General features: G+C 35.8%; 1 protein-coding gene across 2 annotated transcripts in view; it reads right to left on the bottom strand.

Annotated features, from left to right (window-relative positions):
* ANLN (anillin, actin binding protein) overlaps window positions 1-15,562 on the bottom strand; it is a 54,843-nt gene that overhangs the window by 4,558 nt on the left and 34,723 nt on the right. For both annotated transcript variants that reach the window (XM_079931079.1, XM_079931080.1), the window contains 2 exons: window positions 6,917-7,003; window positions 3,496-3,603 (listed from right to left, as the gene is read on the bottom strand). In XM_079931079.1, the coding sequence (XP_079787205.1) occupies window positions 3,496-3,603; window positions 6,917-7,003 (195 nt within the window). The remainder of the gene's footprint in view (window positions 1-3,495; window positions 3,604-6,916; window positions 7,004-15,562) is intronic.

Raw genomic sequence — 15,562 nt, 5'->3', positions numbered from 1 at the left:
ATGGAAAACTTCAAAGAGACACAAAATAAAAAGAACAGCATAATGAACTTCCATGTACCCATTAACCAGCTCTAACAATTAGAAACACACATTCAACCACCTTTTGTCTATAGCCCACTTAATTCCTCCCTTTCTATAAACAGAAACCTAGACATCAGAATTCATTTGTAAATATTTTTTATGTATCTCTAAAAGACCAGGCTAAACTATTGCTTTGGATTGTTGGAAGCCATGTTATTCCTATGGTATGACAGTCAAAGATAAAAATTCATAAGACTAAATGGTCCTGAAAAATTAGAAAAGGGACAAGTATGGGCACAAATGATTTTTAAAAAGCCAGAAAAAGTGCTAACTCTATTAATAATTTTAAGAAGAAATTAGAATGAAATATACCATTTTTAAACATTAGATTGGCCAAGTCTGGAAAGAATGGTAATAACCTATGTAGGTTGGTTGGGGTGGTGATAGAAACTCTCATACACTGCTGGTGAAAGCATAAATGGTCGACTACTGGTAGACAATTTGATAAGAGCAATCAAAAAACATTCAAAATGGGCATACCCTGATCCTACAACTTCACCTAAAAGAAATTTATACTAAGCAAATACATAGGTGCACAAAGATGTTTATATGGGTATAGTCCCTATTTTTTCATAATAGTGAAAAGATTGAAACAAATTAAATGACAGTAATTGGGGACTATTTAAACAAATAATAATATTATGTCTCCAGCAAGTATGGCAGACTAAATAGTCTAAAAGTCCTCCCATAATTCCCCAAATGCCAAATAACTGAACTCACAAGAAGGTGAAAGAAACCTTCAAAGGCCAAAATCAATGAGGAAGAGAGAGTGCAGAATGGTAAGCTAGCCTGAAATCTGGCTTCCTTGGGGTACTGACCAATGAATGTTAGGAACTGGCAGCCTTGACTCACACAGGTTAAATGATATAATATGAAGTGTGATATTTGCTTTAAAATACCTCAGCAAACCAACAAGAACAAAAAAGTGTGTGTGCTGTGGAGAGAGAAATGAAACATGAAAGTTAATAATTGTTGAAGCTAGGAGTTCAATATACTATTTCTCTCTGTTTTGTGAACACTTGAACATTTTCAATTATAAAAAGTTAAATATACAGGTACACATATTTCCGTGTGTGTGTGTGTGTGTGTGTGTGTGTGTGTGTGTGTAAAATGAAGGACCAAGAATAAATAATACATTATTGAATAAAAACACAAGTTAGGAGACTTACCTTACCAGACATTAAGATTTATTTTAAAGCTATGGTAATTGAGACTGAGAGATACATACCAAAGGAAACAGAATAGAAAGCCTAAATATAGACCTACATATATAATGATATCTTGATACATGTCAGAAACAGCATGTGGATCAGTGTGGAAAGAATGGACCATCCAATGGGGCTGGCACAGTTGGGTTTCCAGATTGGGGGAAAAAAATCAATTCCAGGTAAATTAAATATGAAATATAAATCTTTATAACTTTCAGAAGTTATAAGGAGGTATAGGAGAATATCTTTATGACTATATAGATGATTTTCTTAACTAAGACTCAAAAAAGCAAACAATAAAGCAATAAACTGACAGATTTATCATAGCATTAAAAATTTCTGTTTATGAAAAGATATTATAAAGATAAATAAAACATATGCCAAGCAAAAGACTACGGAAATAAATGGCCAAAACACATAAGAAAAGATGCTTACTCTTAATGTTCAATCAAGGAAAACCAAAATAAAAACACAGTGAAATAATCTTTCACACCTATCACACTAACAAGAGTTTAAAAGGCTGACATATCAAGTGTTGGTGGGATGTGGAATACTGAGAACTCTCATATAATCCTGGTGGGAGCGGAACATTGTACAACCAATTTCAAGAATAACTGGACAACATCTAGCTAAATTGAAGATGTGCGAAACCCTACAAACCAGCAATTCTGCTACTAGATACAAACTCAAGAAAGAGCTCTGATCCATGTAGCTAAGTTATAGCAGAGCTGTTTATAATAGCAACAATTTAGAAATAATCTAAGTGCCCATAAATAGGAGAAGTGGATAAATTAATTGTGATACATTCTTACAATGGAATACTTTAGTACAGGGAAAGATGGCTAGAGCTCTACAAACTAGAGCTACACACACCAGCCTAGACCAATGTCACAAATCATGTTGACTTAAAACATGCAAGTTGCAGAACAGTATATACAGTATGATCTATTTGTATAATGCTTCAAAATATGCAATTGCAATAATATACAGCCTATATATAATATATAATAAAAATTTAAAGAAATACATAGGAACAAAATAGTTTCAGGATGGGGTTATCTCTGAGGGAGAGAAAATTACATGAGGAGATTTAACTGGACTGGTAACACAGAGGTTGATGGAAATTACTTGGTTTTTTTTTTTTTTTTTTTTTTGTCTATTTCAAGGTTCTAAATATTTCACAATAAACTTTAAAATAAAATTTTATATAGCTACAGTGTAATACATATAGCTATCTAACGCAATATCACAGATGTTTTTTTTTTTTTTTTTTTTTTTAGCGGTACGCGGGCCTCTCACTGTTGTGGCCTCTCCCGTTGCGGAGCACAGGCTCCGGACGCGCAGGCTCAGCGGCCATGGCTCACGGGCCCAGCCGCTCCGCGGCATGTGGGATCTTCCCGGACTGGGGCACGAACCCGTGTCCCCTGCATCGGCAGGCGGACTCTCAACCACTGCGCCACCAGGGAAGCCCACAGATGTATTTTTATTGATGTGGAAAGATATCAGGATATTATCAAGTAAAAATTAAGCTATAAAAAACATGATACTTTCTGTTTAAAAAAGATTCATAAATGGATATATAACTATTATTACATATACATTTTAAAAATTTAGAAGGATACACAGCAAAATGTGAATAGTAGTTATCTCTGTTATAGATGATTTTACTTTATATTTCTGCTTATTTCTATTTTCCAGTTTTTGGATAATAAATGACCACACTTGGGCAATAACATTAAATTCTTTAAAAACAAGATGTAATGTATCCATAAAATTCTATTATCAAATTTTAGAAACAAAACCAAAACTACTATATTCCTATGGTGGTTTTTCCTTTCTGTTTTATCTCAGAGTTAGGTAAATCAACTGTTAATAAAATACAAAATTGAATTGAAAATATTTCTGACTAAAAGTATCAATTAAAAAATATTATGAAACATTCCATAAAAAAAATATATATTCCTTAAGGTATTTCAAGAGTGGTCAAATCACAGGGAATGGATAAGATATAAAATTTTTACACAAATACACACACATGCACACACACACACTCACTAGTCTTTCAACAAGAACATTTTTAATGGCTTAGTAAATATTTTTAACAGGGCATTTGGGTGGTTGATGGGGGCCACGGGGAACACTTGCATGAAATATTCCCTGAAAGTCAGTTAGGGCTTTCACCACTGACCATCAATATTAATATTACCTTTCGTTTCTCATCATCTGGATAAGTCCAATAAGAGATACAGTTTCCAGAAAGAACACACCATCTTCGATGCCATGCACCAAAACCACTAACATCTTCAAATATGGTCTGGAAAAGTCAATGAAATACTGACTTTAGAAACTTGAGGATCAATTAAATGTTTTCTATACATTAAACCTCAGTATGTTGACATATTTCATACTTCAAAATCTACTTGCATGATTTTTTTTCTTTTCTCTCTTTTATAAAGTACTTAAGTTTATTTTTATTCTACTCTGTATCAAGGCCAGGAATCTTGTTATTTCAATCTCAAGCACAAAGTTAGTACAAATGACTCACCAGCTCCCTTTTGTGTTTACGTTCACCTTTTACATCATAAAGGTAATAGAAAAGGAAAAATTTGATGGATAAAAATAATACAAGTTATCATTACCCCTACTATAATCAGGGAAAAATAACAAGAGGATAGCTTTTTCATTTTTATAGCTGGGGAAACTGAAGGCCAAGGAAAGTAGATGACAATACACGGTCACAAAGCAGAACTGGAACCTTCTAGCTAAACCAGAATGTACTTTTCTTGCTGCTCATCAGTCTTGGCAGAGTTAGACTAGTACCATTTTAGAATCACTTAGCAAGTTTCTCTGGTTGGTAGTCTCCTTCCTTCCAGCTGTCCCTGGCACATCAGGAAGGAAAACTGAACCAAGCAACTGAACCACTTCAATTACTACCTCTACTTTTTATAGAGGTTAGAAGTAATTAAAAGGCATTGCTTAGACAGGGGACAGAAGTTATTTGGGGGAGTCCTGAGTAATTGTTTTTTACCACATTTCTGTAAGTGTGGATGTGATAAGAATGGCCTATAGGATTCAAGGTAGAGTAAACCTGAAAAGATCTAACTCTAAAGTAGTTAAGAGCCCTGCTCAAACATTAAGTAGGTCAGACATTTTAGGCAAATGAATGTCATAAGAGTATATCAGGGGCGAAAGGTATCTAGAGTAAAATATGGAAATATTTACATTAAAGGAAAAGGTCAGTAAGTAAACACTGCTTTCAAGTCCGAAATTTATAAGGACACTTTTCCAAGAATATCTAGCGCCACCTGCTGGATTTACATGTGAAAAAAGCTACGAAGTATGATTTACAGTCACCTTGGCCGCTTGGACTTTCTGTACAATCTAGCTCTTCTTTCTGTGCCCTTTGTCAGCAACTGCAAATTGACTTGTGATATCTTTTGTATAGCTCAAATTCTTGCTTCACAAAGAAAATCAAAGCTATTAGATTTTCTCTACTTCTGATACCACACCCACAGTCTTCTGTGTATTCTACACACATACTTTCCTCCTCTGATAATGGAAAAAGTATAATTCTGTACAAGATCATGAACCGTGGCTTGGGTCTTATTTGTTCTCACTCTCATGACCTTGTTCCATGTGTTATTCCTTAAAGTGCAGGTTCCCCATTGCCTCTATCTTTGCCCTCTTTGGCCCTATTAGAAGCTACCCATTTGAATTAAAAGATGCTCAAATCTCTCCAATCTTAAAATGTCAACAAAATCCTTCTTTCACCCTACATACTTCTGCAGGTATCACACTCTCTTTACCCCTCTGCAGCCAAACCTTGTTTCAGAGTTGTTGCACTTCCATTCTTCACCCTCCACTCCCTTTATAACCATTTGCAATCTAGCTCCTGCTCTCAACAAGCCTAGAATGACCACTTCATTAATAAGTCCAACAGTGTCTAATAGATCCTTATCTAATTTGACCACTCCCTCTTGCAGACTCTCTTCCCCTGGCAACCATGATACTAAGTTCTCCATTGCCCTCCCTGTAGTCTCCCTTGAGAGCTTCTCTTCCTAGGTCTGTGGCTTAAATGTTAGTGTTCTCCTGGCTATTCAATGCCACGTGAGCTTCCATTACTATCTCTCTGCTGCAGATTTCCAAACCTTCACCTCATCCAAAATGTCCATCATCTTGAGGTCCAAACTCAAACTCTGAAACGCGTCTGTATGCATCTAAAATTCAAGTTATTTAAAACTTAACTCATTAAAACTTCCTACCTTGGGTGGGGACTGACTGACAAGGGGCATGAGGGAACTTTCTGGGGTAATATTTTCTATCTTAATAGAAATTTGGATTACATAGATGTATGCCTGTGTCAGAACTCAGGGGATGTACACTGAAGATTCACGGGAACATACTAATGTCCACAATATACTTTGAAATTCTTCCCCCCAAAATATGATATTTTCAGGACTGGCTAGAAGGATAGCTAGGTTGTAGATACATGATACAGCAAGGACAGTAAAAAATGTTAAAGGCAAAATCTAGATGCTGGCTATACGGGCGTTCATTGTAAAATTCTATCAACATTGCTGTATGCTTGCAATTTACCACAATAAAATTTGGGGGAAAAATGGTTTCCACCCCCAACATGGACACTTGCTCCCCACCCAGGGCCCCTTATCTCAGTATAATCACTGCCACCCAACAAGCTGTGCAAGGCAGGGATCTGGGTGACATCCTTACTTCTGCTTCTCCACCCCTACAGCCAAACCACTAGGGTCTGCACTTCTTCCTCCTTCATCTATCCATGGTGGGTCCTTCTCTCCACCCTGACTGCCAGCCCCCATCCCCTCTCTCATGCAGTAACTCAGTTTCTTCACTAATCTTCTTCAGTTCTGCCACTCCCCAGTCCACTTCCACACGTTAGTCAGAACGACTTCCCTAAACCCCCCAATTTGATGTTAATCCTCTGCTTAAAATCCTACAAGAGTACCCAACCGACTTCAGGATAAAGTCGGGAGTCTTTAAAAGGCCCTCTAACACTTGGCTCCATTTCCCCTAACCCCACCTTCCTCCCCAATCACTCCTCTCACTACCCCTCCTCCACACACACACTCAGAATCTAAGCTCTAGCTACCCTGAAATACCTGCCACTATCTAAATGTGTCATCTTTTTCTCTGGTGGGGGTGAGAGAGGGAAGGGCCTTCCAGGCCATAGTAATGCTTTTCCCTTCATCTGGAGCACATCTCCCTCTTCTCTCCCTCTGGCTAACTTGTTCAGCTAGCAGTTTACAAGTTATTTCCAATACCTTTCTTTAAGCCTTCCCACTCATACCTAAGACCTGGTGTCCCACCAATTTACACCCATGCACTCTATGCTTTCTCCCATTATAGTACTGTATTGTACTTAACTGTTCACTTGTATTTCTTCCTATTACACTAAAAGTTCCTGAGTGCAGGGATTATTTTCTGTGGCCTATTATATTCTAACACCAGCACAATGATTAGCATATAGTGGACATGCAACAAATCCGAACCAATTTATCACGTAGTCACACAGACTTTCATTCCTATTGGAAACCAAGCCTATGCTTCACAAAATGCAAAAAAGAAAATATAGATCCAGTGATGTTACTTACTAGAAAACCTCTTTCTTCAACACTTGAATTCACTTGACACTTTATTTTTAAGTAAATATGACCTTCCAAAGGAGATAGAAAGGGTACCTGTGAAGAAAGAGAGTAAATTATTTGTAAAACAGTTTTTCTTGACAAAACATGTATAAATCATGAATAGAGAATATTATATCTTGAAAACACAGTATTTTCTAAAGCTGGAATATAAAATAGGTGGCCCAAAAGCCACTGGTTCCTTAGCAACAAATGCTTTTGAAGAATAAATTCATTCAATGTAGAGCCTGCTTAAGGCAGAACCCTAAGTCCCAAGTAATGTGATAAAGAAAACACGGATTTAAGAAGAGAATACATGTGTTTATCCATTCCCTATCAACAGAATATACTTGATAGAAGGTGGGATAAACCAACTGGCATATTAATACAATATAATATTATTCAGCAATAAAGAATAGTGAACCGCAGAATGGAAACGTTGATCCTCAAATTCATATGGAATTGCAAGAGGCCCCAAATAACCAAAACAATCTTGAAAAAGAAAAACAAAGTTGAAAGAATCATACTTCCCAATTTCAAACCAATCCAAAGCTACAGTAATCAGAACAGTATGGTACTGGCATAAGGATAGACATATAGACCACAGGAACAGAATTGAGAGTCCAGAAATAAACCCATACATATATGCCAGATTGATTTTCAACAAGGGTACCAAAACCATTCAATGAGGAAAGAGCAATATTTTCAACAAATGGTGCTGGGGAAACTGGATAGCCACATGCAAAAGAGTAAAGTTGGATCCCGTCCTCATACCACATACAAAAATTAACTCAAAATGGATCAATGACCTAAATGTGAGAGCTAAAACCATATAACTCTTAGAAGAAAAACAGAGGAGTAAATCTTCAATGATCATGAATTTGGCAATGCCTTCTCAAATATAATACCAAACCATGAGCAACAAAAGAAAAAACAGATAAATTAAACTTCATCAAAATGAAAAACTTTTCAGTATGGAGGTTCCTCAAAAAATTAAAAATAGAATTACCATATAATCAATCAACCCCACTTCTGGGAATTTATCCAAAAGAATCAAAATCAGGCTCTTAAAGGGATATTTGCACTCCCATGTTCATTGTAGCATTCTTCATAACAGCCAAGAGGTGGAAACAATCTAAATGCCCATCAGCAGCTGAACAGACAAAGAAAATGTGGTAGAGCCTCCTTTCTCCCCACTTCTGTATATGAAACTACTCTAGGCCATCCAGATCCTGTTCTTCTCAGGGCCCAAAGTTTGCCTTTTAGGCCTTGAGACTCTCAGTGTATATTTTCTTATGTGTCCTAACCCACAGCCCCACACCTCCTCACAGCAGATCCTTGAGGTCAATTATCGTGTCCTTCTCATGTTTGTTTCCATATCCTATTGCCAAATCATATCCAGACATTCAATAAATGTTTGCTTAAAGAACATTGTTTGTTTTGTCGAATAGTACCCAAATACTCCTATTGAAAAAAAAGAAGGCAGCCGGGGGAAGTGGGGGGATGTAGTACATACAAACAATAGAGTATTATTCAGCCATAAAAAAGGAGGAAATCCTGTCAGGTGTTACAGCATGGATGAACCTTGAGGACGTTATGCTAACTGAAATAAGTCAGTCACAAAAGGACAAATACTACATGATTCCATTTGTATGAGGTATCAAGAGTAGCCAACTCAACAGAAGCAGAAAGTAGAGTGGTGGATGCCAGGGACTGGTAGGAGTGGGGGAAAAGGGAGTTGCTATTCAATGGGTATAGAATTTCATTCATCCAAGATGAAAAAATTCTAGAGATCTGCTGCACAACATTGTGCTTATAGTTAATAATATTGTACACTTAAAAATTTGTTGAGGGTAGATCTCATGTTACGTATTATTTATTACAATAAAGAATTTTAAACTTCTGTGTATCAAAGCATAAGAAAGTGAAAAGACAATGTACAAAACAGGAGAAAATATCTGCAAATCATGTACCTAATAATGGTTTAGTATCTAGAATACATTAAGAACTCTTATAACTCAAAAATAAAAAGACAACTCAATTAAAACATTCCAAACAATCCAACTTAAAAATTGGCAATAGACATTTCTTCAAAGACGATATACTAATAGCCAACAAACACATGAAAAGATGTTCAACATCAATAGTCGTTAGGTAATAATTGTTAGCTTGATGACGATGGTGACAATAATGATGAAGCTGAGGATAAGGACGAAGATTTTAACGGAAATCTCAAGTTGCCATTGTGTCCAGAACCATTTACTGAGGAATGAGTAAAAAGGAATCTGATTCTTTTATTGGAAGCACATTGCTTTGAACCAAAATAAACATAAGCTAAATTACAAAACCAACAATAAGTTATTGAAAGCAGATTTTTTTATTGCTTGTTTTAAAGTTGAATCATTCTGTATCTATAAAGCTTTCCTTATTCCTTAGATACAAGTATGTTTCCAACATTGATAATCCCAAAACTCATGCTATAGCTTAAAACATGCTATGACTAAATTGTGTCCCCTCCCCATCCCTAACCAAATTCACATGTTGAAGTTCTAACTCCCCATACCACAAAATGTGACTGTATTTGGAGATAGGGTCTTTAAAGAAGTAATTAAGGTTAATTTAGTTCATTAGGATGGGCCCTAATCCAATGTAACTTGTGTCCTCATAGAAAGAGAAGATTTGGACACACATACAGAGAAAGACCATGTGAAGACACATAATACAGCTATCTACAAGCTAAAGAGAGAGGGTTTAGAAAAAACTCAACCCTCCCAGTGCCCTGATCTTAGACTTTTAGCCTCCAGAACTGTGAAAAAATAAACTTCTGTTGTATAAGCCAAAAGAAAAAAACCCTCCAAACCCAAAAATTAGTCATTAGGGAAATGCAAATCAAAACCACAGTGAGGTGCCACTTCATACCCATTATGAAGGCTATAATCAAAAATACGGAAAATAACAAGCTTTAGCAAGGACGTGGGGACACTGGAACCGACATTACTGATAGGAATGTCAAACGGTTCAGGAACTATGAGAAACAGTTTGGTGGCTCCTCAAAAAGTTAAACAGAATTAACATATAACCACACAATTCCTCTCCTAGATATATACCCCCAAAGACTGAAAACAGGTATTCAAACAGGTATATGTACGCCCAAGTTTACAGCAGCGTTATTCACAATAGCCAAAAAAGAAACAGACCAAACGTCCATCAACAGATGAGTGGACAAAGTGTAGTGTATAACATAATGCAATAATACTCAGCCACAGAAAGTAATGAAGTACTGATACATGCCATATCATCTACATATACATCCACACATACATATACACACATATAAATTTACCGCCAAAGAACAAAAGTTATCTGAGCAATAATTACCTAGTAGGTTATACATAGAGAAAAATAAAGTTGCTCTATAATGTATATAATATAGAGCTAATCAACAATAATTTTCATCAAATGTTTGTACCATTTTACTTCCAGGCAGATTTCTAAAACTAAGGACCCCATATCAAACACAAGTCTGCATTACAGAGAGGGTAGAAAGTCACTAACATAGACCTAGTAGTGAAAGCCTATGTTGAAATCTATCTGACAAAGACATTTAAGTTGAATATGAAGATGGTCTGGAATGCCCTAAATCCACACCAGATGCAATTACTGTCATGATGTAATGACTCTTCACTCCCAACCATGGCTGATTTGCTAGCTACAGAGACACACACCAAAGTATATCTAAATTCTGTCCATTAAATCTACACAGCGTGCTTGGTTAGGGCGATACACAGAAAGGAGTTCGACTTCCATTACATGTTCAGAGCTCCACTTCCACTTAGGATGCGAAAGGTCACAAAAGACCACCATTTATACTGCAACAGCAAGAAAACAATGGATAAGCTAAGAATATCTTATTTTCCTTAAAGCTATCTAAGAGTTGTGCAAGCAAAAAAAATTTAATGGACCAAATTCCAGTAAGGAATGTACCCTTCCTGGGTGAGCCAAATCAGGGGTGACCACTTTATTCCCTGGGAGCAAGAACTGACAGAGAAGCATGCTGGCAATGAATTTTGCAGGGAAAAGAAAAAACCAGTGAAGTCTTTAACAGCTAAATGAAGACTGTCTACCTAGATGAGCATCTCAAAAGAGCCAAGGGTCAGAGCTAGCCCACCCTAACTGCCAATCTCCCCCACTCCCCAGAATTTTGCTGAGTAAATGCTAATGCCACAAGTCAGAGGCAGATCTGGAAAGCAAAAAGAAATCTTGTAGACTTTCAGAATTTAGATCTCAAAGTTCTACTGAAAGGAGGCACCTAACTTCACTCTCAAGGCATTTGAAACAAGAGTTGAACCCAACTAACTAAAGCACTATCTCAGCTCAACTTCTGATTGTACTGAGAGACAAGAGGGTGTTATTACCACCTACTTCAGTCTCTACTGTTCTTTTATAACATAACATAACATAACAACATAACATCACATCACATCACATCTAGCCTACGGTTTAAAAGTTTTACAAGACATGAAAAAGGAGGAAAAGGTGGCCTTTAATCAAAAGAAAACAAAACAAACCCTGTCAATAGCAGATCCACAGATGATCTAGATGTTAGAATTACAAGACAGAGACATTTATAATTTGTTAAAGAATTTAGAGGAAAACATGGACAAAAATGGGTGAGAAGAGGGAGAATTTCGACAGAGAAATAGAAGCTCTAAAAAAGATCCAAATAGAAATTTTACAACAAGAAAAAAAGTTGAAATTGATTCATTGGATGGGCTTTACAGGAAACTGGAGTACATTAGAAAAAAAGATAGATGAACTCAAAGACTGGTAAATAGAAATGATCCAAAATGAAACACAAAGGAAAATTAAAAACAAAAAGAGTGCCATAGACCTGTAGGAACATAGTCAAGAGTCCAACATACATTTAACTGGAGTCCTAGAAAGAAAAGAAAACAGTGCAGAAGAAATACTTGACAAGATAATGGCTGAGAATTTGCCAAAACATATGAAACACATGAACTACAGCTCCGTAAAGGTCATTGAAACTTAGTATGATAAAGAAATAACCCAGTATGACAAAGAAAACCACACCTAGGCAGATTAGGGTCAAACTGTCACAAATCAAAATACTTAAAAATATTAACAGCAGAAAAGGGGAATTCCCCAGCGGTCCAGTGGTTAGCACTTGGCACTTTCACTGCTGGGGGCCCGGGTTTGATCCCTGATCAGGAAACTAAGATCCTGCAAGCCGAGCAGCGAGGCCGACAATATAAAAAAATAAAAATAAAAGCAGAAAAGATAAGAATGATGGCTGACTTCTTATCAGAAACAATCAAAGCCAGAAAACAATAAAATGTCATCTTTAAAGGGGTGGCTGAAAGAAAAAACCTGCCAACCTAGCAGTCTATATCCAAGAAGAATATCCTTCAGAAATTAAGACAATGTAAAGAGAGACATCTTTGGATAAACAAAAGTTAGAGAATTCATTTCCAGCAGAAGTATATTACAAAAAATTAAAAAACAAACAAAAAAAAACTTCTTCCTGAGAAGGCAATAATCCTAGATGGAAGCCTAGCTCTACAAGATGGAATGAAGAACATAAGAACCAATAAGTATAAATGACAATTCTTTAAAATACATTTTTAAAATTTCTTTTAAAATTGATTAAAAAATAACAGTGCATTGGGGTTTATAATAAGGGTAGAATTAAAACATAATGGGGTGGGCAAATAGAATTATACTGTTGCAAGGTTCTAACTGTTATAAGGTACATGAAGAGGAATAATTGTGTTTCAATATAGACTGTAGTAATAGTAATAGGCTAAGGATGCATATTGTAATCCTTAGCAATAACTGAAAAAGAATACAGGGAGGTATAGCTAAAAAGCCAACAGAAAAGATAAAAATGATTACCAACATACTCAATTAGAAGTAGTCAAGGAAGGAAAAACAAATGACAAAGAACAGATGAGACAAATAAAAAATAAAGAACAAAATAGTAGGACCAGGGTCTGTTAACTTTTCGTGTAATGGCCCAGACAATTAATATTTTAGACTTTGCAGACCATACAGTCTCTGTCACAACTATTCAATCTGCCATTGTAGCATGAAAGCAGCCACAGACAATACATAAATGGTCATGATTGTGTCAAAAACTTTAGTTACAAAAACAGGCTGCTGAACTTTTGTTACTAATATATCAATATCAGTTCATTAATTGTGACAAAAGTAACTTAAAAAAACAAACAGGCCAAGAGCCAGATTTGCCTGTAGGCTACAAGTATGCTTGCTTTGTGGTAGACTAAACCCAACCATATTAGTATTGCATTAAATATAAATGTACTAAACACTCTAATGAAAAGACAAAAAATTGTTAAACTAACAAAATATGACCATAAAATATGCTTCTGATACACTAATTTGACATATATGGACAGGTTGAGAATAAAGAATGGAAAAAGAGAAAATTCCCTGGCAGTCCAGTGGTTAGGGCTGTGCGCTTCCACTGCAGGGGGCATGGGTTCCCTGGTCAGGGAACTAAGAGCCCGCATGCTACGTGGCACGGCCAGGGGGGGAAAAAAAAAGAATGGAAAAAGATATACCATACCAACATTAATCATAAGAAAGCTGATGTGACTCTATTAATAACAGAGTAAGGTCTAATAAAGTAGACCTTAAGATAAAGATGACTACCAGAGAGAAATTGTTAACAATTCATCAAGAAGATATAATAATCTTAAATATTTATGCACCTAATAGCATAGCTTTAAAATACATGAAGCATAAGTTGACAGAACAAAAACTAAGTGCCTAAAAATTGAGACTATGTTGCTCTTACTAGTTGGAAGTTTGAGGGACTGATATTTTCTTCCCAATAAAATCATGCTTTCTGTCTAGCATGAAAATATTCACATAAGAAATATTTTTAAACAAATCATTCTTAACAGTCTATTAATAATGAAGAGACCGCATGTCAAAAGTATCTTTTAAATTATAAAAGCTGCTTAAGTACATGTGATAATTTAAAATGATTCTGAATGTGAATTAAAGATTACAAATATAAGAAAAATTCAATTGGAGAAGTTGTATCATTAGAGTAAAATGGTAACATCCAAATATTTAAAGTCATATTGACTTCTGGGTCAAGATAGAAAGAGGGATGCTTTAGTCTGTCATTCCTGCTGCCCAGTGAAGAAGAATGACACCCTGTTGGAATAATCTTAGTTCAGTCTAAATTAGAAAGTTTTTACTGTAAGATTAGTTTCCAAAAATTTAGTCCTCCAACCTAATAAAGATAAGTTAAAGGGGGGATTCTTGGCCAAAAAGTATGGATTTCAAGAGACTAACTCCATAAAATAAACCTTCAACTTTCTGAATTTCAAAGCCATCTATAATGTAGAGTCAAAACATCATACGCCTCATTATTATATTTGTTATAAATTCCCTTGCCGTTTTCTTTTCTATATTGTCAATGTTAAGTTCCTTAGCCTCTCAATGCTAATTGATAGAATTCTACTATTTAGCCCAGAGAACGCTCCTGGTAAGAAGAATCTCAGAAAGATGAGAAGAAAATGTTCCCTCTTACTCTACAGCTGTGAAAAGTAGACAATATTCTTGGTTAGAAGCTTGTCCTGAAGTGAACTGAGAATATTCACAGAAGAGTCAATGTTACTACACCCTGTCAAGTGTGGAGACGTGCGAAAATGTATGATCCTATTCTGTTTTCTGTTTAACAAAATGGTCTTTTAAGATTATCAACACCTCAAAGATTATCGTTAAGAGGTGTAAAATGTACCCTGTAATCAGGGTGACTGTATAATTTTTTATACGTCAGGATATTTCTGAGCGAGAATAATTATACCTGTTAATAATTAAACCAGACCAACAGGCATAAACCAGGATAGCTTTGGACACACCAGAACACCTAATCACTCTTCCTACAACCTCAAAATTCTACAGTGCTAATCATTTGTTTTACCTCACAGGTGTTTGCCCTAATACTATTTAAATTGACATCTCTATTTCCTGGAAGGTATAAATATCTATGACATTTCTTTAAGTCAGAAGATGAGTTGTGGGATATGCTTCTCCCTTTATCCATAAAAGTATAGTAAAACCTATGATTATTTTGGATTCTCTATTCAAAGAAAGGATTTGAGAGTGTGACTCATTGAAATTCATAATTTAAATTCCAGGACGTCAGACTTTACATCCGATATCTATAAGCTCAAATAAGAAAGCAATCCGTTATTAGTGGTATCCTAAATTTATAGAGCAAACACTGGGTTAACCTCAACAGAAATCTCATTCTGAAGGGGTCTCAGAGATAACCCCGTGACTTATCTTTATTGGTCAAGACACCAGTAAAATAAGCAAACGTTCCCTTGCACTGATGGTCTCTGGTAGGATATGGGAGACTTGTTTACTCTCTCAAATTTAATCAAATGGGATTATTATGTGAATATACAAGGTCTTCCATTTTTCCCACCAATTTAAAGAACATCTAAACTTAACTATCTTAAATATTCTCCTACATAACCACAAGGTATTAGAACAAATACTTGCTCCCCCCGCCACTCAAAAAAGCACATCTATGACAAATTTTTCATCTAAATT

This window comes from Stenella coeruleoalba (genome assembly GCF_951394435.1).
Source record: "Stenella coeruleoalba genome assembly, chromosome: 9".
NCBI lineage: Eukaryota > Metazoa > Chordata > Mammalia > Artiodactyla > Delphinidae > Stenella > Stenella coeruleoalba.
The sequence above is the reverse complement of the archived record's forward strand: the minus strand, read 5'-3'. Positions and strand labels throughout refer to the sequence as shown.